The 25,363-nt window shown below is 40.4% G+C and overlaps 1 protein-coding gene across 2 annotated transcripts; it reads left to right on the top strand.

The window, feature by feature from the left end:
- Nucleotides 1-1,645: 1,645 nt before the first annotated feature.
- On the top strand, nucleotides 1,646-25,040 carry NOL11 (nucleolar protein 11). 2 transcript variants are annotated; one of them, XM_047081568.1, is made up of 18 exons: nucleotides 1,646-1,803; nucleotides 3,545-3,658; nucleotides 3,788-3,844; nucleotides 6,958-7,106; nucleotides 8,456-8,513; nucleotides 8,842-8,986; nucleotides 11,186-11,374; nucleotides 13,057-13,133; nucleotides 15,623-15,746; nucleotides 16,339-16,427; nucleotides 17,004-17,072; nucleotides 17,812-17,996; nucleotides 18,145-18,270; nucleotides 18,420-18,647; nucleotides 19,084-19,162; nucleotides 19,814-19,906; nucleotides 24,358-24,465; nucleotides 24,631-25,040. In XM_047081568.1, exons 1-18 carry the CDS (start codon nucleotides 1,663-1,665, stop codon nucleotides 24,745-24,747), a joined length of 2,148 nt encoding a protein of 715 aa, XP_046937524.1. In that variant the 5' UTR covers nucleotides 1,646-1,662; the 3' UTR covers nucleotides 24,748-25,040. The 2 variants fall into 2 exon arrangements, with proteins under 2 accessions (XP_046937524.1, XP_046937525.1); XM_047081569.1 differs by having other exon boundaries at nucleotides 18,480-18,647.
- The last annotated feature ends 323 nt before the right edge of the window (nucleotides 25,041-25,363 follow it).

Genomic DNA, 25,363 nt, shown 5'->3' on the forward strand with positions numbered 1-25,363 from the left:
GCCCCATGGTGAGTATAGAGATTACCTAAAATAAAATCCAAAAAAAAAAAAAAAAAAGAATGTAAAGGAATCTTGAAATCACAAAGTTTGAGAAACCCTGTATTTATTTAATTTTTTAAAGTAATCTCTACACCCAATGTGGGGCTCAAACTCACAACCCTGAGATCCAGAGCTGCATGTGCCTCTCACTGAGCTATCCAGCTATCCCTCTTCCAACTGAGCAAGCCAGGTATCCCAAGAACCCCTGTTTTAAGTCTTCAAGCTGAAGGAAAAGGGAAAGCACAAATTCAAAATTATGAGTAAGCTTTCACTATTTATTCATTAGTCGCACAAATATTTATGGGATAGGCATTATGCCAGATACTAGTGAAAAATCCAGAGTTCCTTCAAAGAAATAAAACATAATGGGGCAGATATTTGAGTAGGCTTTCCCAGTACTGGATGGCACATGTTACAATAACATCGGTGCATTGAATCATTTAATCCAGTCCCAGAGAATCAGGGTAGGCTTCCTGGAGGAGGAGGAAACGTCTAGGCTGGAACCAAACCATGGGCAGTATGCACCAGACAACGTTCAGTGGAGAGGCCGATTAACTGTCCCGGGAGGAAAAGGAAGGTTTCACAGAGGCCAAGATGGGTCGAATCTCATAGTACTTCTTTTCCAACTAACAAAGGGGCCACAAATTCGTAGTCAAATTCCTTGGCAACTTTGAAAAATTAAAGGCCTGTTAGCCTTATTAAGAGTTAACAGTATTTGATTCCTTTACAGTAGCTAAATATCCTCTTGTCTCCAGTGTTGTAATGTTGTAGCCATAAAGTATCTCCACACATAAGGCGATCCATGTGGATGCTTGATTTAAACGTTGCCCTGATATAACACCTGATATAGGTTTTTTAGTAATTGCCCATTTAGATGGTTTCTCCCTAAGAACATGAACTATTTATCGTTATTATTTTTTTTTACATTACTAGTTAAATCAATCATGCTGACATTAGAATTCTCTCCCAGAAATGATGTAAATAAAAATTGCCCAAGAGGACCTTGGCCTTCACCTTCTATCAGACAAGTTCTTATTAGCTAGACAGGGCTCAGAAAACAGAAGGCGACTGAGACAGATGCAGGTGGGTTAGGCATCTCACTTAGGTACAGCACTTTATCGAGTTTATTTAAAGAGGTAAATTTCTCTAGCACACTGTTCCTTGAGGCCTTGGTAAAGAATTCCCAGAGAGTTCACGTAGAGTAAAAACAAAACAAAACAAAACAAAAACAAACCCACAACCAAAACAAAAATGAGCTTATTTCTGTTCGGTCACCTGCCACGCCCACCCTTCAGACTCTCAAAACCTTAGCAGAAGGCGCTGCACCTTGGGCAGCTGTACGCAACGTAAGCTTTCCCCAGCCTGCCCATCCCCGTCACGCAGAGTACATCCGGGACGCTGACGGGGCGTGGCTGGGAGGCGGAGTCTAGGAGGAAAGTCCAGGCTCCGCCCACCCGGCGGCGCCCACAGCCCTGCACGCCCGCCACGCCCGGCAGAGGTCGCAGGCTCAGCAAACAGGTTTGTTATTTGGCGAGCGCCTGTCCAGTTGCGATCCTAGTTCTCGCGATAGAAAGCGCAAAGCCTGCCGGGAGGGATGCGCGGCCGTCGGTAGGTTTGCCCAAAATGGCAGCCCTGGAGGAGGAATTCACGTTGTCTACGGTACCCTTGGGTGCCGGGCCTAACGGACTCCTAGGTGTGGAGCAGAGCGACAAAACAGACCAGTTTCTAGTGACGCACGGCGGCAGGACCGTCATCCTCTATAAGGTGAGGGCGATGTGATCGGAGAGCCCCCGCTGAGGTCTTGCCCCTTTCCGTTCACTGAGCTAGAGCCGCAGGTTTCTCACGGCTTCAGAAAGAGATCGCCGAGCAGCTTGTTGGAGAGCTGGCTTGGCCCCTCCGGGACGCTGAGTGAGGTCTAGAATAGGATTCGGCTGTTTTCCTGGAGAGAGAGGCATATTTCGGAGTTGCAAGTGGCGGAGCGTCTAAGTGCACGTGGGCTGGACTCAGAAACGAAAAGAAAACCTGTGCTTTCGCTTCGCATCTCTCCGACAGGGCCTTAACATCCCCTCCTGGGATTTCTGTCACCCCAGCTGCCCGCAGAAGGTTGAACAGAGATTGGGCGGGAGAGCCTGATTGGCAGCATGGGAACAGTGTTTGTGTCCATACCCTTCTTCCCTCTCTTTGGGGAAAAGAGATGTGTGGATTGTTTTATTGTTTGTTTGGTTGTTTGTTTGTTTCCTTGGTAGCTTGATGGAATTTTGATTCCGAGTGAGCCGTTTCTTGCCAACTCCCATGTTGTAAATCCTGGAGTTGAGTCCTGGACAGGCTCTATACGTCCCACCCCCTTTTCATCCTCGCTCTTGGCTCACCACACGTTCTAATAAGTTGTGCTTTTAGTGGTCTCATAGAAAGTAATTGTTTTATTTGGGCTGCTGAACATAGTTTCACGTGTCTTTAAGAAGCTAGCTGTCTACTTGGAAGTTTGGGGAACAGGTTCCCAACATTCCTTTTTTTTTTTTTTTAAAGTTTATTTTTATTTATTTTAAGAGAGAGAGAGAACAAGCGGGTGAGGGGCAGAGAGAGAGGGAGACAGAATCCTGGACAGCTGCCTGCTGTCCAGCACAGAGCCGAATATTGGGTTCGAACTCACGAACCATGACATCACAACCTGACCCAAAATCAGAGTCAGAAGCTTAACTGACTGAGCCACCCAGGTGCCCCTTGACTCCTCTGATGACACTGTTGGTTTTTACCTTGGCTGTCTAGTGGACTTAAAATTTTGTAGTTCCTGCATAGGAATACAGTGGCTGATTGGAACTGACATGATCGGGACTGTCCCTACTCAGTTTCCCATGCCTCTGTTCAAAGGCACAGTGGAATCCATTTTTTAAATGTACTGTTCCCTAAATAGTGTTGTTTATTTACATTTTCATTTTAGGAACTTAGTCATATTTTCATTTAAATTACTTTTTGAAAATTGTTTATGTTTTTTAATTGTAGTAAAATACACATAAAATTCATCTCGGGGTGCCTGGGTGGCTCAGTTGGTTAAGCGTCTGACTCTTGATCTCACTCAGCTCAGGTCTTGATCTCCGGGTTGTGAGTTCAAGCCCCACGTTGGGCTCCACGCTGGGCATGGAGCCTACTTAAAAAAAAAAACTTAGATCTTAACCATTTTTTGATCATACAGCTCAGGGTATTTAGTACATTTACGCTGTTGTGCAGTCATCACCCCCTTCCACCTCCCAAACTCTTTTCATCTTACAAAACTGAAACTCCACCATTAAACAATAAATCTCTATTCTCCCAGCCCCTGAAAACCACCATTCTACTTTCTGTCTTAAGTGGAATCCTACACTGTCTTTTGTGACTACTTACTTTTTTAATTTAGGAAGTTTGTTAAATGCTATTATGTTAATGATTTCTTCCTTTGTCTTGATTGTAAATTTAATTGCTTATAATATCTGAAATTGACCTTTTGAATATTGTATGTGAATTTTACTAGGTTTCTGATCAGAAACCCTTGGGGAGCTGGTCAGTGAAACAAGGCCAAATTATAACGTGTCCAGCTGTGTGCAACTTTCAAACTGGAGAGTTTATTGTCGTACATGACAATAAGGTGAGTTTTAAAACTATTTATATAATAATATATACAGCACAAGTGTTGATTTATTAACTGTGTAAATGAAAACTGTTATGTGTAAATGAAAACTGGAATACTTTCTTAACTTTTATGTTTTGATTTAAGGTTTTGAGAATATGGAATACTGAAGATGTAAACCTGGATAAAGTATTTAAAGCCACAGTAAGTCTGAATTTTCTGACTTTTTAAAAAAAATGTTTGTTTGTTTTTAAAGTTTATGTATTTATTTTGAGAGAGAAAGAGAGAGACAGAGCACAAGCAGATGAGGGGGAGAGAGAAGGAAAGAGAGGATCCCAGGCAGGCTGCACACCATCAGTGCAGAGCCCGATGTGAGTCTCGAACTCCCTGTGAGATCGTGATGGGAGCAGAGATTAACAGTTGGACACCCACCTACTGGGCCACCTAGATGCCCCAAATGTTCATTTACTTTTGAGAGGGAGGGAGGGAGGGGTAGAGAGAGGAGGACAGAGGATAGGAAATGGGCTCTGCACTGACAGCAGCAAGCCCGATGTGGGGCTTGAACTCAAGCCGCCGGATCAGATCTGAGCTGAAGTCAGACACTCAACCCGCTGAGCCACCCAGGTGTCCCGGAATTTTCTAACGTTTTTAATGTAGTAGATCGTTTCTCTTCATGCATCTGTGAAAGTGAGCATAAAGGTTACATTAGCTTTCATTCTAATTATCTTATAGTGTATCTTGGTAACACATCTTAGTTCACGAGTTAATGTTAGAAAATATAAACTTTTTTATTCCATGAGATTAAGAATTTAAATAATTCCTGGGGCACCTGGGTGGCTCAGCCAGTTAAGTGTCCCAACTTCGGCTCAGGTCATGATCTCATGATTCGTGAGTTCAAGCCCCGTGTCGGGCTCTGTGCTGTCCAGCTCAGAGCCTGGAGCCGGCTTCGGATTCTGTGTCTCCCTCTCTCTCTGCCTCTCCACTGCTCGCTTGCTCTTTCTCTCTCTCTCAAGAATAAATAATTAAAAAAAAATTTTTTTTTAAATAATTCTTGAATAAGTTTACAGTTAATTTCCACGAGTTCAGGTGTTTATGGTATGTCTCTTGTGAGAACTTACCATGCCCTTTCTTAAAATAAGTAGAACACGTCCTGCTACTTTGATGAAATATATATGTATATGTGTGTGTGTGTGTGTACATGTGTATATATATGTGTATATATATATACACATACATACATAATGTATTGTTTTTTCAATGTTTATTTTTGAGAGAGAGAGAGAGAGAGTGGGGAAGGGACAGAGAGAGAGGGAGACACAGAATCCAAAGCAGACACCAGGCTCTGAGCTGTCAGCACAGAGCCCCACACGGGGCTTAAACCCACGAACTGTGAGAGCATGACCTGAGCTGAAGTTGGACACTGAACTGACCGAGCCACCCATGTGCCTATATATATATACGTATATATATATATATATATATACGTATATATATATATATATATACGTATATATATATATATATACGTATATATATATATTTACATACATACAGAGAGAGAGAATCCCAAGCAGGCTCCACTATCAGCACAGAGCCCGATGCAGGGCTTGAACTCACGAACTGTGAGATCATGACCTGAGCTGAAATCAAGAGCTGGGCGCTTAACTGACTGAGCCACCCAGGCGTCCCTGCATTATGTATTTTAAGAGTGGCTCAGAATGCAGTAAAAATAACCATGAGGAACTGTGCATTTTCTAGTGATGACCTAAAGTATGTTAATTAACTTTTTCTTACAAATTGAGAGTCTCAAATTAGGGTAACCTTGAAAGTTCCTTCCAGTTCTTTCTATCCATCTATTTATCTATCTATCTATTTATTTATTTATTTTTACTTTTTACTTTTTATTTATTTTAGTGGAGAGCGCTAGTGGGGACAGGGCAGAGAGAGAGTCCCAAGCAGGCTTCACACTGTTGCAGAGCCCAACACAGGGCTCAGTCTCATGAACCATGAGATCATGACCTGAGCCGAAATCAAGAGTTGGACACCTAACTGACTGAGCCAACCCAGGCGCCCCCAAAGTTCCTTCCGGTTCTAGATGTCTAACTCTAAGGGTGCCTGGGTGGCTCAATCGACTGAGCTTCCCATGATCTCACGGTCATGGGATCCAGTCCAGCATCGTGCTCCGTGCTGCGTGTGGAGCCTGCTTAAGATTCTCTCAGTCCCTCTCCCCCTTTCTCTGCCCCCCTCCCCCCACTCTGCGTGTGCTATGAATAAACAAAGATGTCTAATTCTAAGTATAATTGGCAAATTTTAAACATTTTTAAAATGTTTATTATTTTTGAGAGAGAGACAATGTGAGTGGAGGGGGTGCAGAGAGAGGGAGACACAGAATCTGAAGCAGGCTCCAGGCTCTGAGCTGTCAGCACAGAGCCCGACGAGGGGCTTGAAATTACGGAACTGTGAGATCAGGACCTGGGCCAAAGTTGGAGGAGTAACCAACTGAGCCACTTAGGAGCCCCTAATTGGCAAATTGTAGACGTGGCTTATAATGGAGCTGGTTCAGATATAATCGCATTTATCACCTGGAACCTTGAAACTTCTGGCTAGCTAACTATGTTGTCTCTCGGCCCCTGTCTTTTCATTTACCCTGCGGTAACATGATCTTGATTTTTACAGTGGGGTTAACTTATTTTCTTGGGTTTACAGGCTGTAGTTGTAATTATGGCATCAGTCTTTGTCTTGCACCACAACTGCCTAAATCTAATTAGTGGCTTTATTTATACCTCTTCCACCTTCAGTTTTTGGAAAGCTAGGTTGTACCTAACCTCCAGTACTCACAATGAAAGGATAAACCCAAAATGCATAGAAATGCAAAAAAATACTTAAGGGGGAGAGCAGGGGACCGAGTACACAGAATAGGAGTAAAAGGCTTCTGTGTGGGGGTGCCTGGGTGGTTCAGTCGGTTGAGCATCCTACTCTTCATTTCCACGCAGGTCATGATTTTGCAGTTGGTGAGATCGCGCCCCGAGTCAGGCTCTATGCTGACAGTGTGGAGCCTGCTTGGGATGCTCTCTCTCCCTCCCTCTCTGCCCTTAAACCTATTGCTTGCACTCTAAATAAATAAGTAAATAAATAAACTTTATAAAGAAAAGGCTTCTATGTATATTTATGTTGTGCATTTGACTTTGGAACCATACAAAGCTGAATCAAAATGAAAACAAATCAGTTCTTAAAAATAAGCTTTCTATAAACATCCTTATTTTATTAGGTGACAATTGTTTTAGAATAAAAATTAATGCATTCTTATGTTTTTCAAGTTGTCAGCTGAGATCTATAGGATACATTCAATACAAGGGACAGAACCCTTAGTGCTATTCAAGGAAGGTGCTGTTCGTGGTTTAGAGGCCTTGCTTGCAGAGCCCCAGCAGAAAATTGAAACTGTTCTCTCTGATGATGAAGTGATTAAGTAAGTTCCAATACTTGTAAGTGAATTTTTACCAAAATAATGGACTCTGCATGTTTTTTGACATTCTTTGCCTTGGTTATAAACATAACAAACCTTAATTAAAAACCGTGTATGTGCTGTTGGCCAAATTAGCATCCTCCAGAAGCCTTCAGAGTGTTAGGCGATTGAGGAAACTGCAGGGACATACGAATCCTGTTCTAATGACAGAGAACTGGATAGTCAATTATTTGAAGATGAAGTGGGTAACTCCAGGAGACCAAAATCTCTGTTTTCTGTCCTATTGCCCTGACTGCCAAGGTTGGAACCCTTACCCCTGAGCAAAAGTAGTTTGTTGTTAGTAAAATCATGATAGTGCTTTGAGCCCTCTGCTGTCCCAAATTCTGGAATAAAACTGGAAAAATGACTCACTCAAATGATAGAAGGAAATCCCCTCCAGTCCCCATTATTTTATCACATTTCCTGCTTAGTGAACTTGCTCCCTGTCCAGGTCTACTTGATGCAAGCTAAGTTCCTGAAAGTCAAGGTGAAGGCTTGTACTGAGTGAACAGTGTGGACAGTGACCATGTGTATCTTGGACCGCCCTGTTGAATGCTCCTAATGTGCGGAGGAAAGGGAGGAAATCCCTCGGAAAAGGGGCGTAGGTGGAGGACCTGGGTTCTAATGGCCACTTTGCCAGAGTCTGGCTGTGTGTGGCCTTGCCTAGAAGCCCGTCACCGCCCCCCCCCCCCCAACCCCCAGCCCACTGTCCTTCTGTGGCTCGAGGAAGGCACATGAGCGCCTCATGTTTTCCTTAGAGCATGGTCCCAAAAGTGACTGAAAAGGGAGAGGAGGTGAGTCAGATGAGGTTAATAACACTGCACAATGTCCCACAGCCACCCCTTTGGAGCTTTACAATTCACATTGTCTTCCTTTTTTTTGTGTTAAATTTTTTTTTAACGTTTATTTATTTTTGAGACAGAGAGAGACAGAGCATGAATGGGGGAGGGGCAGAGAGAGAGGGAGACACAGAATCGGAAACAGGCTCCAGGCTCTGAGCCATCAGCCCAGAGCCCGACTCGGGGCTTGAACTCACGGACCGCGAGATCGGACGCTTAACCGACTGAGCCACCCAGGCGCCCCTCACATTGTCTTTCAAAGCTCCGGGAACTTGCATTTAATCCAGAGATGCATTTGACAGAGAAATGCCTACTGATTCCCTGTCGTATATGTATCTTGAAACACCGAATCAAATGTTCTCTGATGTCTCTCTGGCTCTAAAAAATATTGAAGATAAGGTATCCTCTTAAATTTAGTGTGATGGGTTTCTCTCAGCTGGTGATTTGATGTTTTATAATTTTTCTGTTTTTTAGGTGGACAAAGGTTTTCATGGTATTTAGGCATCCTGTCTTAATCTTTATTACTGAAAAAGTAAGTGACCGCTCTAATTCCTGGCCTGTTTTGTGACATTTCAAATTCACCTATATTATTTTTAAAACTAAAATCGGGCATTAGTATTTCTCTCAGGTGTGTGTGTGTGTGTGTGTGTGTGTATGTGTGTGTGTATGTGTATGTGTATTTTTAAATGCTAAAAAACCTATTAGTTACAAGGAAATACATTTTAGAATACGTTTAAATGGATAAGAGGTTTTTAAGCACTCGTTGAAGTAATTAGAGTGACAGTTGGCTTTAACATTTAGGTACAGTTGGTTGAAATGGAAATATTTTTAAATAAAATAACCCTTTTTTTTGTGTGCAGCATGGAAATCACTTTGCTTACATACAAACATTTAGCTCTCGCACCTTAAGCAAATACACACTCTTCCATGGACAAGAAGAAAAATCTGTCATACAGAATTTTACTGCATCTGTGGATCGGAAATTCATCTCTCTGATGTCATTAAGTAAGTATTTTTCTTTGAACTTTCAGAGATTGTAAATAAAGGGATATCACAGGATGGTGGTTTTTTGGAGTTTGAGTCTTATGTTTTTGCAGTTGTCTATTGTAACACTTCCCTTCACGTGCTTCCTTACAAGCATTTATGCCCTCACTTTTTGCACTTTGTCATGTGTGGTCATGCATTAAGTCAGTATTTCTCAGCAGGTACCTTTTATTTTTTATTTATTTCTTTATTATTTTAATTTTTTTAATGTTTATTCATTTCTGAGAGAGAGACAGAGCATGAGCAGGGGAGGGGCAGAGAGAGAGGGAGACACAGAATCTGAATCAGGCTCCAGGCTCTGAGCTGTCAGCACAGAGTCTGACATGGGGCTTGTACTCATGAACCATGATTTCGTGACCTGAGCCAAAGTCGGAAGCTTAACCGACCGAGCCACCCAGGCGCCCCATCGGCAGGTACCTTTTATATCTTAAAATTTATCATAAGCAATAAATAATAATAATATAATACCAATAAAGAAGGAAAAATCACTATCGTGATAAAGTCAGGTTGTTTGATATTGTAAATAGTGACCCATAAATTAAGGGGGTATTTTTGTCTTGTTTTTTTAATATTTATTTTTGGGAGAGTGCAGGCAGGGCAGGGGCAGAGAGAGGGGGACCGGCTCCAAAGCAGGCTCTGCACTGACAGACTGTCCGCAGCGAGCCTGATGTGGGGCTCCAACCCACGAACCGCGAGATCATGACCTGAGCTGAAGCCAGACGCTCAGCAGACTGAGCCACTCAGGCGCCCCTAAGGTTGGTACTGAGTGGCTCCGGTAGTCCTCTTTTTTAGCCTTAAGGTATAGTTTGCCCTTCTTTGAACAGTGGTGGAGGCGGATGGGTTAAAGGAGACTAACAAAGCATTCGTGGCCTCTGCCGGCCAGCATTTTATAGATTTGTTAATGCCTTGGAGTTTAGCTGTATGTAATGGTCTAAAGTATAATCCAATTTTATGTGACTAGGAGAAAGAAGAGTGCCTGTGTGGGATTCTCATCCTCCTGCTCTTTATGGCTCCTCTTGAAGTTGTTTTGAGAAAAGGGAGAAAGAAACAAAAGCAGCATTTTCCTATTACCACAATTAAAAACCTGTGAAGTTTTTTAATGTGCAAATGTTTGCAATGGCTATTAAGAAAAAGATTCCTATCATATCTAGAAGATCTTTGGAATGCACTTAATGCCTTTGCTCAAGAAGGACTGGTTTTCTTATGGTTTCACTTATATACTTACTGGTTTTGTTCTGTTTTGTTTTGTTTTGTTAAGTAGGCTCCATGCCCAACATGAGGCTTGAACTCACAACCCTGAGACTAGGAGTTGCATGCTTGGGCACCTGGGTGGCTCAGTTGGTTAAGTGTCTGATGCTAGCTCGGGTCATGATCTCCTAGTTTGTGACTTTGAGTCTCACTTTGGGTTTTCTGCTATCAGCACAGAGCCCGCTTTGGATCCTTTGTCCCCCTCTCTCTGCCTCTCCCTGCATGTGCTCTCTTTCTCTCTCTCTCAAACATTAAAAAAAAAAAAAAAAAAGTCGCATGCTCTACTGACTGAGCCAGCTAGGCACCCCAGATATACTTACGATTAAATGAAAGCTTGTGAGTTAATGAATGAACATAGAAATAAGGGAATCTGAACCAAAGAGCCCTAAAATCTTTGTGTTATTCAGCTAGAACCACGTGAAATTGCCCAACTTCAATTGACATACAAAAAACGGCAACTTCATACAGTTTTCAGGGTGATGGAGTAACAATGTCATGTGCAGACCCGAATGCTAATTAATCTTAAATGTGAGATACATCCTCTTGGTGACTAGATTGTCTGTATTCCTGACAGTTCCTTCTCATATTTTAAGTTCGTACTAGTATCTACAGTTTGTAATTCTTACCTGTTGTGACGATTTTTTTTTTTTTTTTTTTTGAGAGCAAGTGAGCAGGGGAAGGGCAGGGGGGAGAGAGAAAGAATCGTAAGCAGGCTCCACATGCTTTTTTAGGTTTGTAGTGCAGTGCGTTCTTTAAGGGAAAGCAAAGAGCAGTGTGATTGTTAACTTTATTTTTCTGATTATATCTTCTATCAAATTGGTCCAACTTACAAATAACCTGGTACCTTTAGCTCTGAAAGATCTAGAACTGTCCTTTAACTGATAATGAGCAACAAACGCTTGTTCCCAACAGGCTCTGATGGGTGTGTATATGAAACCTTGATACCAATACATCCGAGGGACCCAGACGAAAATCAGAGGGTAGTCAGATCGCTGTTGCTCAAGACTGTGGTGGCCGGTAATGCTCGAAGTGGTGTTGCACTCACCGTCCTGGATCAGGATCACGTAGCAGTCCTAGGACCGCCGCTGCCAGCTTCCAAGGGTGACTGGATGTGATCAATTAAGAAGTCCTTTGGGTTTTTCCCTCAACGTGTGCCTCTTTTTCTTCTTTTTCTTTTGTATTTATTACCACCCATTCATTTTCTTTATCATCGTACTCAAATTATTTTTGTAGCTTCCTAACTCTTCTTGAATAGGTCTTTGATTTTATCTTAACATTAGTTAATCTTTTTCTTCCCCCCGGGTTATTTATTTATTTATTTTTTTGGTCATCTCTATGCCCCACGTGGGGCTGAAACTCAGCGACCCCGAGATTAAGGGTCACATACTTTCCTGAGACAGCCAGATGCCCCATCTTTTTAAAAAACATTTCCTTATATCATTACCTTGCTCGTGACTAATGTCTTAAAGAAATAAAAACTGCAAATATCTGTACCAGCCCATGGGCGTTTGATCATTGGTAAGCCTTACAGTAGAGAATTGAATTCATAGCCTGGTGGCATTTCAGCAGAATGGAAGTCCACACGACCTGGATGACTTGAAATTCAGGGTCTACTAGAATGCTTTTCCATCTGTGACTTCAGAGCATGATTCTCATTTGCACCTCCCCTAGCCCCCAAACACCCCTCCACACAACACAGAATTGTAGTCTATCACGAAGAACACATTTGTTCCTGACCAGTGCTAGATTGGGATCTCTTAGGCAACACTATAAAACTCAAGAGTCTTTTGTTTGGTATTCAGGTCTCTTACAGTCTAGACCCCACCCACCTTTTCCGGTCTCCTTTCCCAGTTGCAGAGCAAAAACCCTTTGATTTATTCAGTCCAGGCTTCCTATTGACTGTACGCGTCATCTGCCTGTGCTCTCATCTGCCTGTGCTCGTCGGTGGTTCTTTGTTTCTCCTGCTTATTGAGATAGAAGCTACTAGATACAGCGTAGCTATCCTGGGCCAGGCATTTTACTTGTGTTATCGCTTTGCATTATTTAATCTTCCAACAATGCCAGGAGAGAAGGTAGTTACTAATAGCACTCCTGCACTCCTGTTTTACAGACCAGGAAACAAGTGTTAGAGGATTCAGTAGAGCGGGGATTCAGCCCAAGCAGATTGCCTCTTCAGTCACGGACCTTACTTTTCTCAAGTCCTGGCGCCCCGCCACTTTACCACCCTGTGCTGTTCCTCTCCCCCACCATCATCCCTCTTTCTGGTTCGGCTCTACCCCCCGAAACCTGGTAACCACCGTTAGAGCTTCCATCGTCTCTTTCCAGAGGGTTTTTATATGTATGCAAGCAAATACTACTGCTTAGTTTTTTTCCTCTTCTTTTTCCATGAATGATAGCATACCATACATGCTGTTGTGTACCTTGTTTATTCACTTACCTGAGAGATCAAAGAGCCCTTTCCATATTAACATTTGTCATTATTACTACTGTTAGTATTATTAGCTTTCTTTTATTAGAACAGTTTAAGGTTCACAGCAAAATTGAGGGGAAGATACATAGATCTCCCATATGCCCCCTGCCCTCACACGTGTCCACTTGTCATGAGATCTCATTTCCTTGAATTTCTGTGGTACTCGCTGTCTTTGTGACTTCTTTTTATACTGAATGAAGCAAGACTTGTGTGTTTAACTGTAACTCTCCCCAGTCTCCCCACTTCCCCCTGCCCTCAGCATCACATATTTACATGTGGCATGACGTCTGAATTTGTATGTCTTATTTTACAGAATGCCTTTCCATATGGAACACGAAATTTCAAACACTACAGACTTCCAGAGAGTTACCACAGGGGACCAGCGGTCAAGTAAGATTTTGTCCTTGACTCTTTTTTCAAATTTAGTACTTTTGTGCATGATAAATACACCGTAAAGGAAGAGACTTCCGATCTAAATAATTTGGCAGTTTTTGTTTTGAGAGAAAGTGTGTGTGAGCCCACGTGAGCCGGGGGCAGAGGGAGAGTGAGAGAGAGAATCTTAAGCAGGCTCCATGTTGAGCGTGGAGATCAGTCCCGAGACCCTGGATTCATGACTCGAGCTGATTCATGGTTCAACTGACTGAACCACCCAGGCGTCCCTATTTGGCAATTTTCAATTAAAATAAATTGAGAAATATTTTTTTATCTGCAAGAGTATACTTGTTTGGTTATTTGAATTTCCTTTTATGTTTGTTACTTTCAAAACACTAAATTTGGGGTAATTTTAGATCAAGGGAGAATAATTAGTAAATAAAACAACTTTTGTTTTTAGCTGCTCTTTGGTTTGACCTTTTTACTTTTGTATTGTTTTTTATATTTTGTTTTTATTTTTTAAGTATTTTCTGTATCCGGTGTGGGGCTTGAACTCATGGCTTTGAGACCAAGCAGGAGTCACATGCTCTATCAACTCAGCCAGCCAGGCACCCCTGCCTCTGTATTTTGAACCATGTGCCAGGGCTGTTACTTTTCTAACAAATTAGTCTTTTAGATATATGTTAAACGTTCTCATGGAGTTACACAAGAATTATTAAAGAATTAAAATTTAGACCAACCAAACTAAACTTCCTGAGGCCGGGGGTCCTTGTCTGTTTTGTTACCTATTTTATCTTCAGTGTCTAGCAGAGGTGCTCAGTAAATATTGGTGGTTTAGTGAATGTGAATAAAATGCAAATAAAGGTAATACAGCTTTACTGATAATTGTAATTAGAGGATAAAAAGACTAAACTTCTCAGCATACAATATAATTCTAATTTATAGGGGTGCCTGGGTGGTTTAGTTGGGCATCTGACTTTGGCCCAGGTCATGATCTCACGGTTCATGAATTCATCAGGCTTGCTGCTCTCAGCGTGGAGCCTGTTTCACATCTTCTGTTCCCCTCTCTCTTTGCTCCTCCCCTTTTCATACCCCCTCTCTCTCACAAAAATGAATAAACATTTAAAAAAATTGTAATTTATACTTACAACAGAGTTAACCATTCACAGTTCTGCTCTAACATATGATTTCCATGTTTCTTTAAGCTTTTTGTTCATAGATCTTATTTATACTATTTTAATAATTGGAATCCTAAGATAGAAACAATGTTAAATTCTGCTTTTTTCTTTTTTTTTTTTAATTTTAATTTTATTTTACAATTTACATCCAAATTAGCATATAGTGCAACAATGATTTCAGGAGTAGATTCCTTAGTGCCCCTTACCCATTTAGCCCATCCTCCCTCCCAGAACCCCTCCATTAACCCTCAATTTGTTCTCCATATTTATGAGTCTTTTCTGTTTTGTCTCCCTCCCTGTTTTTATATTATTTTTGTTTCCCTTCCCCTATGTTCATCTGTTTTGTCTCTTAAAGTCCTCATATGAGTGAAGTCACAGGAGATTTCTTTCTCTAATTTTGCTTAGCATAATACTCTCTAGTTCTGTCTACAGAGTTGCAAATGGCAAGATTTCATTCTTTTTGATTGCCGAGTAATACTCCCATTGTATATATACACCACATCTTCTTTGCCCATTCATCCATCGATGGACATTTGGGCTCTTTCCATACTTCGGCTGTTGTCGATAGCGCTGCTATAAACATTGGGGTGCATGTGCCCCTCCGAAGCAGCATACCTGTATCCCTCGGATAAATACCTAGTAGCACAATTGCTGGGTCGTAGGGTAGTTCTGTTTTTAGTTTTTTGAGGAACTTCCATACTGTTTTCCAGAGTGGCTGCACCAGCTTGCATTCCCATCTGCTTTTTTCATCTAGCACATCATTAACTGAGTGCCCTGTTAAGTAGCCTTGGTAGTCATTACATTAATAGCTTTAGAATAGTGGCAATACTATTTTTAAATAATTATTTTAAATGCATACAGTGATCAGATTTTTAAGAGTTGAGAGTATCCTTTAAATTATGCTTCATTCAGGGGCGCCTGGGTGGCTCAGTCGGTTAAGTGCCCAACTTTGGCTCAGGTCATGATCTCATGGTTCATGAGTTCAAGCCCCACATCAGGCTCTGCGCTGACAGTTCAGAGTCTGGTGCCTGCTTCAGATCCTGTGTCTCCCTCTCTCTCTGCCCCTTCCCTGTTTGTGCTTGTCTCTCTCTTTCTCTCTCAAAAATAAATAAACATTAAATTGTGCTTCATTCAGTCGTGGGTAGAAATAAGAGCTGTGTAAGCCTACCCAGTTAATAAGTTGTACATGTGAGGTTATTCTGGAAAGTTGTTTAACTTTATCCTGTTGTTTTTTGTTATGTTAAGATTACTTAACACTAAGTTATTGTTATAAGTGTGATTCAGATCTTAGAAAAAAATTGCTTATATTTTCTGTAACATTTTTTGTAGCTCTGGTATTTTGGGGAAAATTTATTTATGCTACATGGAAAATTTCTTACTGTGATTCCATACAAGTGTGAAGTATCTTCATTAGCAGGTGCTCTTGGAAAACTCAAGCATAGTCAAGATCCAGGTAGGAGGCCACCCCTTTTTTTAAAGTAACCTCTGTGCCTAATGTGGGTCTCGAACTCATGACCCCAAGATCAAGAGTCGCATGCTGTACCAACTGAGCCAGCCAGGCACCCCAGGAACTTCTGTTTTTTTCTTATTAATGTAAACCATTTTATTAACTTCCAGTGTGATGTAGATTTCTACAGCCATCAGTTTACAGAGCCTGTTTTTGATGTTGAAATTTGCCACTGTTCATTGAAATTTCCTTGACCCAGGTATCTACCTTGGGAGCAGTCTATACTGCAGGTACTGGTGTAGGCTGAAGAGCTACACTGTTTTGAACACCAGTGTTCTGACTTTAGGGGCATTGGAAGAGTCCCCCAGGCAAAATCACTAACTGCTTTATCCTCTCGTGTTTCCCAGTGATCTCATCTGTTGGCTTAATGTTGCTGGGCACATACCCTTTTACGGTATTGTGACTTACTGATGTGGGGTTATCTGTAGAATTCAATGGTCTTTAAAGCATCTCTTGAATTGTGCATGAATGGTTGTCGTTTGGCTAAACACCAATAGGTCAAAAATTTTCAGAAATTGTATGCTTTGTGTTTTCTTAGGCACTCACACTGTGCCTCATTTTGTAAACTGGGAAACATCTCGAGGATATGGATTTGGATCCCAGAACTCAGAGCAGTCGAAGAGAATTGTAAGTTTGGGAGTTGAAATAGAAATGTTAGTGCAGGGTGGGTAGAGATTACTTAAAAATAAGATCTTAAAAAAAGAAAAAAAAAGTTCTCCAAAAATGTTAGTGCAAATATTTAAAAAAAAGAGAGGAAAAAAAAAAAAGGTGGGATTATTTTAATAATTCACATCTGTACAACTCTTATGGCTTTGATCTTCATGACGGCAATTTGAATCGTGAACCCAGTGACCTGACAGCCTTTATCCAAAATGTCAGGTGTAGTTTAGTAGTTAATTTTTATGGGCATGTGTGTGTGTCTAAGACACAGGTGTGAAAATGGACAGTTTGCAATTAGTAATAATACCTTGTTGAGTATAGCGAGTTTTGTGTGTGTGTTTAAAAAACAAAAACCTTAAAGGTATTTAAATTACTCTAAATAAACCCACTCTTCACTATAACGAAGCTATAATATTTTGAAAAGCTTGTGATGAGAGCATTAAGGGTGCAATCCTAGTGTCTTTAGGACATTTTATATTCTTCTAAATACATGTTGGATCTTTTGCATTGTTTTGATATCCTAATCAATTTACTTAATTACAGTTAAGGAGAAGGAAAATTGAAGTGAATGTGCCGCCTCCAGCATTCGAACAACTTTTATCAACAATAAAGGTAAATAAAATATTAGAAATATGAAAAATCGAGGCACCTGGGTGACTCAGTCGGGTAAGCGTCCGACTTTGGCTCAGGTCATGATCTCACCGTTTGTGAGCTCGAGCCCCGCGTCGGGTTCTGTGCTGACAGCTCGGAGCCTGGAGCCTGTTTCAGATTCTGTGTTTTCCTGTCTCTTTCTGTCCCTCCCCTGCTTGCGCTCCGTCTCTTTGTTTCTCTCTCTCTCTCTCTCTCTCTCTCTCTGTCTCTCTCTCTCTCTCTCTCTCTCTCTCTCAAAAATAAACATTAAAATAATTAAAAAAAAAAGAAATATGAAAAATCAACTGAAGTGGTAAAAGAAATCCCATCTGCTTTCCATTCTAATTTTTCTGATCATGGTTTAATATCTGCAGCTAACATATGTATAGTGTCTTCAGGTTGTCAGAGCTACCTAATACTTTGGCTTATTTGACTCTTACTGACCATTTTGTGAGAGGGAGGTGGCCTCATCAGGATCTCTTTCACCTTTGCGTTGAATACACTTGTCACTTTGCCTCTTAAAGAATTTGATCTCTAAACCCTGGAATTAATTTCTGTTTTGGTTTGGTCTTTGTGTAGCATATCGTATCAACTCCCAGTTTTACAGGAATGCATGAATGTTGTTGAGTGATTTGAGAAAATGTTGAGCTAGGAACTTTTGACTTCAGAGTGATGTTTGTTTCCTGTACTAGACTGAAGTCTGTTACTTCCACCCTTTCAGAAAGATTCAGAAAAAGACATTGAAGTAGAACTATGTAAATTTTTGGCTGTGAAGCGGACACCTGACTTTCATACTATTGTTGGGGACATAGTATTAGAACTTCTGGGACGACATACAACAGAGCCATCATTTTACCCCCGGAACTCTCTGATGCAACTTATCCAGACACACGTGCTTTCTTACAGGTAAGTGTTTCTGTGTACCACGCTTTGTGTAACTCTTTTGACCTTGTTTTTTACAGTTCTAATATTCATACTCTGAAAAAGCTTATACGTTATTTGCAGTTGAGATCTTTCTTGCTATACAAAAGTGGTTCATGGTGTTTTGTCTCAGCTTGTGCCCCGGCCTGATGGAGGCGGCCTTGGAAAAGACAGATGTGCAGATGTTACAGCTGTGTCTACAGCAGTTCCCCGACATTCCTGAATCGATCACCTGCGCTTGCTTAAAACTTTTCTTGAGGTAAGTTAGAAGCTTATGGTCCTTTTTCTCCACTGCATCCTTACTCTCTTACAGTCCTTGATTTCTAAAACTTCAGATGCTTACAGAATGAACATTTTTCTAGTTCATGCAGCGATGAATTAATTTCTCACTTTCAATTAACATGATAGCATTAGTGATGACAGTCTTCAAGAAACAGAAATCAATATGGAATCAGTTTCTGACTGTAGTGATCCTGTGCAAGAGAAAATGGACGAGCAAACGGAAATTCTTCAAAACGGTTTCAATGCTGACGAACAAAACTGTGATAGCTGTGATCGGAAGTTAAACCAAAAGCCTCAGGACGCAGCCGAGGAGACCACCTCGTGCCCTGTGGTAGCGAAGAGAGCGGCACTGCTGTATCCTTTGAAACCCTCTCCCCCGTATTGTCTCTTTCCACAGATACAGGCGAGTGCCAGGCAGTAACCCGGGAATAAGTAGATCATTTCAGCTGCTTTTTGTTTTCTTCAGTTTTTTTTTCAGTTTCTGCCTGAACGTGGAATACATTCAGTGCTAGATTCAAATAACTTACTTAAACCTGTTTTAAGAAGGCGTATGAAAGCAGAAGTTCTATCAATTCTAAAAATTAGTCTTCTGAATAAATACCAGTTAGATGAGTGAAGTATTCCAGGTGACCTGTCGTGATGAGGAGAAAGTTCAGTGATCGAGCTCTTTCAGAAAAGTGAAACTTTCATATAAATTTAGATAAGATCTCATTGAGGCAGGGAGTTACTCATAATTCCGGTAGAAAAGCCTTCATTTGTTGAAACAAGGTTTTCCTTTAGTCCTGAGTAGAAATGCAATTCTTCATTCAGCTTATAGCGAAATGTTTCTTCTGCCGCACTTGAAAGACATCCCAGCACAACATGTCACTGTAAGTGTTTGTAGACATCCTATGGAATTTTATATTCTATACATTTCACTGCTCAACTGACCGACTTTAGGGCATTTGAAAGGTGATCAATGAAGTCTCCTTCATGTGAATAAGAGGTTTCCCAGCCCCCACGGTGAAAAACTGTGCCAAGGAGACGAGTGATTTTTGGTGGGCAGATCTTGGCATGCTTGGTGCCAAGCCTGAAGGCCAAGTTGATCCATCTGCATTAAAAACAGGTGCCTGGCCGGCTCGCTCTCAGTGGAGCATATGACACTTGATGTTAGGGTTGTGAGTTTGAGCCCGTGTTGGGCGTAGAGCTTACTTTTAAACAAACAAATACTAAAAAAAAAAAAAAAAAAAAAAAAAAGTAGAAACTAAAAAGAATCGCCCAGAGATGGATTCTCTCTTTTCTGCTTATTGTTTACAAACAGTTGATAAGCTTTCCAGCTACCCCTCCCCAACCAGATGAACTCCCCATTGATAGCAAAGACTGTGTTTTATTCTTTTTATGTCCCCAGATGTCTAGCATATTTGTCTGCTGTATAATTAAATTCAGTAGCTTCTTAAAATTCTTCAGTCTCTTTGTTAGCTTTATAGAGAGAGAAAATTTTTCTATCAAAGTGATAAATTGTCCTTTTTCTTCCTACCCAGCTATTTCTCCAGTATTTGTATTTCCTTTATCTGAAGTGTAGTGAAAATGCTACTATGACTCTTCCTGGACTGCACCCTCCAACCTTGAACCAAGTAAGATCATCTTTTTTAAAAATTTTTTTTAACTTTTTAGTTTTATTTTAATTCCAGTAGAGCTAACATACAGTATTATATCAATTGCACGTGCACAGTATAGCGATTGAACAGTTCTAGGCATTACTGAGTGCTCATCATAATTAGTGAACTCTCATTATTTCCCCTTCACCTATTTCCCCCATTCTCCCCACCCATCTCCACTCTAGTAACCAACAGTCTGTACTCTACAGTAAGAGTCTGTTTTTTTGGTTTGTCTCTTTTTTTCTTTGTTCACTTGTGTTGTAAATTCCGTATATGAGTGAAATCATGTGGTATTTGTCTTTCTCTGACTGATTGCACTTGGCATAATACACTCCAGCTCCATCCGTGTTATTGCAAATAGCAACTTTCCGGGTATTTTTTTTTTAATGTTTATTTATTTATGAGTGGGGCAGCAGCAGCAAGTGGGGTAGAGGTGGAGAGAGAGAGAGAGAGAGAGAGAGAATATCCCAAGGCGGCTCCGCACTGTCAGCACAGAGCCGGATGCAGGGCTTGATCTCACAAGCCGTGACATCATGACCTGAGCTGAGATCAAGAGTCAGATAGTCAACTGACCGAGCCACCCAGGTGCCCCTTGATTTCATTCGTTTTTAATGCTGAGTGATATTCCATTATACACACACACACACCTTCCCCACATCTTCTTTATCCATTTATATATCGATGGACACTTACACTGCTTTTATAATTTGGCTATTGTAAATAATGCCACAGTAAACATAGGGGTGAGATCATCTTTTTAACTTTTTAACTCGATCTGGTGCTAGGAAAAGTCTGTAAGAACAAAATAATGTTATATATAATAGTGTCAGAACTTGGAATTCGGTAACTGATTTCTCTTTGTCTCCTAGTCCGTATGAATTTCCTCTCTCACCCTGTATACAAACCACTGGAGTGAGAGGTGGGGAGGATCTCTCAATTTGGGGTCAAAATTCTGTGCTAAAGAACTTAAATACATCTTAAATTCTTGCTATTGCGACCCTTTTCAAGAATTTCCTTATCTCTTTGGGAGATGGTGTAAGTGTCCAAATCTCTTTAAGAATAAGAGAATTAAGATTAATGGAAAAAAAATGTTTTCAGAGAATCTCTTTAAATACAGTATTTATTTGAGAAGCAGTTTAAAACATTAAAAAGTTTATTGTTGCTAGTAACGCATGGCTGGCTCAGTCCGTAGAGTATGCGACTCTCAATCTTAGGGTTGTGAGTTTGAGCCCCATGTTGGGTATAGAAATTCCTTAAAAAAAAAAAAAAGTATTGTGGTTTAAGAATATGTTATCCTAATTAAGCAGTTCAAACACTTAATTTGACTACTTTCATTTAAAAAAATTTTTTTTGTAATGTTTATTTATGTCTGAGACAGAGCATGAGTGGCAGAGGGGCAGAGAAAGAGGGAGACACAGAATCTGAAGCAGGTTCCAGGCTCCGAGCTGTCAGCATAGAGCCTGACTCGGGACTTGAACTCACAAACTGTGAGATCATGACCTGAGCCGAAGTCGGTCGCTCAACTGACTGAGCCACCCAGGCACCCCTACTTTCGTTTTTTTTTTTTTAGTAAAATTTTGTTAAGTAATTTTTATTTTTTTTTAATTTTTTAAAATGTTTTTATTTATCTTTGAGAGAGAGAAAAACTGAACTGAACGCAAGTGGGGAAGGGGCAGAGAGAGAGGGAGACCCAGAATCCGAAGCAGGCTCCAGGCTCCGAGCTGTCAGCACAGAGCCCCACATAGGGCTCAAACCCACGAACCATGAGATCGTGACCTGAGCCAAAGTGGGATGTTCAACCACCTGAGCCACCCAAGTGCCCCTAAGAACTTAATTTTTGGAGCTAAAAATTCCAACATTATCAGAGGTTGCTTCTCCACTCCCCTTGTCCGTCTTAGGGATAACCAATATTAAGAGTTTCTTTTGGGGCACCTGTATGGCTCAGGTGGTGGAGCGTGCATTTCTCATTCTCAGGGTTGTGAGTTCAAGCTCCGTGTTGGGTGAAGAGATTAAGTTAACTTAAAAAAGTCTCTTTTAGGGGCGCCTGGGTGGCGCAGTCGGTTAAGCGTCCGACTTCAGCCAGGTCACGATCTCGCAGTCCGTGAGTTCGAGCCCCGCGTCAGGCTCTGGGCTGATGGCTCAGAGCCTGGAGCCTGTTTCCGATTCTGTGTCTCCCTCTCTCTCTGCCCCTCCCCCATTCATGCTCTGTCTCTCTCTGTCCCAAAAATAAGTAAAAACGCTGAAAAAAAAAAAAAATTAAAAAAAAAAAGGAATAAAACCTCATTAAAAAAAAAAAAAAAAAAAAAGTCTCTTTTATGTCTGGGAATTTTCTTTCTATACCCTAACTTATCTTCCTCTTGTTTTTCTAACAGAAATTAGGTCATAGTATGCATGCTATTTGCAATTTGCTTTTTTATTCAGCCCTGAGTTTTAGACATTTTCTGGACCAAACATCTGCCTCATTTCTCTTCTTCTTTTTTTTTTTTCTTTTAATTCAATTAAAAACTTTCTTAAGTAATCTCTACACCCAGCATGAGACTCAAACTCAGACTCGATATCAAGAATTACATACTGTGCTGACTGAGCCAGCCAGGCGCTCCCTGCTTCATTCTTTTTAATCGCTGCATACTATTTCATTTTATGGAGAATCTTAATTTATGTCAGTCCCCTGTTGATTTGCATTAAGTTGTTTACAGTTTTTTTATTATTGTAAACCTTCAGCGAACATCTTTACACAGATACTCTTTTTTTTTTTTATTTTTTTAAATGTTTATTTATTTTGAGAGAGAAAGAGATTGTGAGCAAGCATAGGAGAGACAGAGAGATTGAGTCCCAAACAGGCTCCACTGTGACGCTGAAACTCACAAACCCTAAGATCATGACCTGAGCCAGAATCAAGAGTCGGCTGCTTAACTGGTTGACCCACCCAGGCACCCCCCCCCCTTTCTTTTTCTTAAGTAATTTCTGTATCCAATCTGGAGCTCAAACTCAAAACCCTAAGATCAAGAGTCACATGCCCTACTGGCTGAGCCAGCCAGGTGCCCCTACACAGATATTCTAGTATGATTATAAGGGAACACCTGTGGAGTAAATTCCCAGGAGTGAAATTACTGGATAAAGGGTACATGCATTTTTTTTTTTAGGTGTTTGTTTGTTTTAAATAATTTCTCCCCCTCCCCTTTTTTTTTTTCCGTATTAAATAATCTCTACACCTGGCATTGAACTCACAACTCGGAGATCAAGAGTCCTATGCTCTAATGACTGAGCCACCCAGATGCCCTGCATTTTTAGTTTCCAAAATGCCAGTACCTTTCTGAAGGGTTGTGACCATCTTTTCTTGTCTGTTTACATTTCCTTTCGTGAACTGCCAGGTTGGGTTCTTTGTCCAGTTTTCAATTGCTTTTTCTGTCTTTTTCGTTTTGGCTTATAAAGAATTCTTTGTGTATTAGGAAATTGTCTTTTTCTATGGAGTGTATTATAAGTACTTTCTTCCTATCACTTGTCTTTTTACTTTTTTCAGTGTAATTTTTGCGATAGATAAGTTTCTGATTTTATTTTAAAGTTTTAATTTTTAAAATTATTAAGCTTTTCCTTTTTGGCTTCGTTATGGCTAGGTCATGCTTGAGGCCCTTTCAACTCAGAGAATATAAAAATAGTCACCCTTTCTTAGTACATTCATGGTTTCCTTTTCTGTGTTTAATTCCTTGATTCATATAAAAAAATTTATTTTGGTGTAAGGAGTTTCATAGGGAATGAACCTTCCCTTCTCCACCCAAATGGTGGATGAGTTTCCTGAATGCTTTTTCATGACAAGTGATATTGCATGTTAACTATAGCCCATCTGAAGGTGTCAAACTATGTAGAATACTTTAATAAATGTATAGCGATTGTATTTTAGTTCATGGTAGTTCATCTTTGATACACCACATCCTATTCTTGGGGCATAGTGTATATTTCAGAGTAGGAGATGAGTGGGTTGTTTTTTGTAACTGTCAATAATTTTTTTTTAAGATTGTATTTTTAAGTAATCTCAATATCCAATGTGGGGCTCGAACCCACAACCCTGAGGTCGAGTCCTCATGCTCCACAGACCAGACCAGGCCAGCCAGGTGCCCTGATTACAAAAAAATTTTTAATAAAAACCATGTACTAACTCTCCCTTGGATTAAATGTCACTCTGGCTTTCTTTTTAAAGATTAATGCTGTGAAAAAGACTGAGTTATACTTGTAAAATAACAAGTGTAAAGCAAGGAAGACCATTTTTATATTGTTTAGAAATTCTTCCATTTCTAAACTTAAATGCTTAGATTTTTGTAAACAAGACTAACTTTTCTTATAACCGTTTGATATAATTCTGGACTTTCTAAAATGAATTAACCTAAAATTAAATTTAAAATCTTAACTTTCCTTTTCCTGTTTATCCTCAGATTATGGATTGGATATGCCTCCTTCTGGATGCTAACTTTACCGTTGTGGTAATGATACCAGAAGCAAAAAGACTACTGTTAAGTCTTTATAAGTTTGTGAAATCCCAGGTGTGTGATTATTTGATATATGCTGAATTCCTTTTGTACCCGAGTATCACTTACATTATAATTTATTCTTAACATTTTTGTCTTGGTATAGTTATAAGTAATCGTGGAGGATTTGTTTGTGTGTGGAAGTTACGGTAAAAGTTACTTTGAAACTTTTTTCTTTAGATATGCATTTGCTCCGAGCTCAACAAGATTGAAGTAAGTTTTCGTGAGCTGCAAAAACTAAATCAAGAAAAGAATAATAGGGAATTATATTCAATCGAAGTACTGGAACTCTTCTGATACTACCGATTCTCCTTCATAGATGTTTTATGAAGCTCTTTTATGTGAATTCTTCCTGCTCATCCAGGCAAGAGATGTGTTTTGTTTGTAACTGTCTCCGTGACCAGAGAAATGAGTCCTCTAGTACCTGGACCATCACTGTTGCATTCTTCTGGGTTGGAACATAGGTTTCATGTGAACCTATTTTAGTTTATGGACATTGGTGGGGAGAGGTTCTGAAACTTTTTTTAAATATGTAACTGAGCTGATTTTAAGTAAACTTATTTGTGTATTGATAAAAATCTAATTTCTTACCATGTGTTTTGGTTAGTTCTTCTTTTAGTAAAAAAAAATAAATAATAAATAAATAATAATAATAGTAAAAATCACCACTGAAACAGTGATTCTACGAAGAATGTAGTTTTATCAGAGTCCGAAGCTGTCCTAGCTCATCCGTGCTTGTGGGGGACCGAAGAAGTCGGTCCCATAAGCAGGTGCAGAAAGGTCTGTACAGGCATGTGCCTGTCTTCTGCCATTTTCTCCTGTCCTTTATCGACTTCTGCTTACCTTCTTTATATGCGTAGGGGTTGAACAGTACCTCCCTCTATTTATTGTCCCTCAGATCATCTTCGTGATG

Source organism: Lynx rufus, unplaced genomic scaffold (assembly GCF_022079265.1).
Source record: "Lynx rufus isolate CCGP_SWC_20201006 ecotype Redwood Valley unplaced genomic scaffold, mLynRuf1.p SCAF_18, whole genome shotgun sequence".
NCBI lineage: Eukaryota > Metazoa > Chordata > Mammalia > Carnivora > Felidae > Lynx > Lynx rufus.

Bases quoted from the DNA above. Each gene is read 5' to 3' on its own strand.
- NOL11 (XM_047081568.1), top strand. From the start codon at position 1,663: ATGGCAGCCCTGGAGGAGGAATTCACGTTGTCTACGGTACCCTTGGGT. The intron at 7,107-8,455 runs GTAAGTTCCAAT...TCTGTTTTTTAG, and splicing joins TCTGATGATGAAGTGATTAA to GTGGACAAAGGTTTTCATGG. The intron at 8,987-11,185 runs GTAAGTATTTTT...TGTTCCCAACAG, and splicing joins CATCTCTCTGATGTCATTAA to GCTCTGATGGGTGTGTATAT.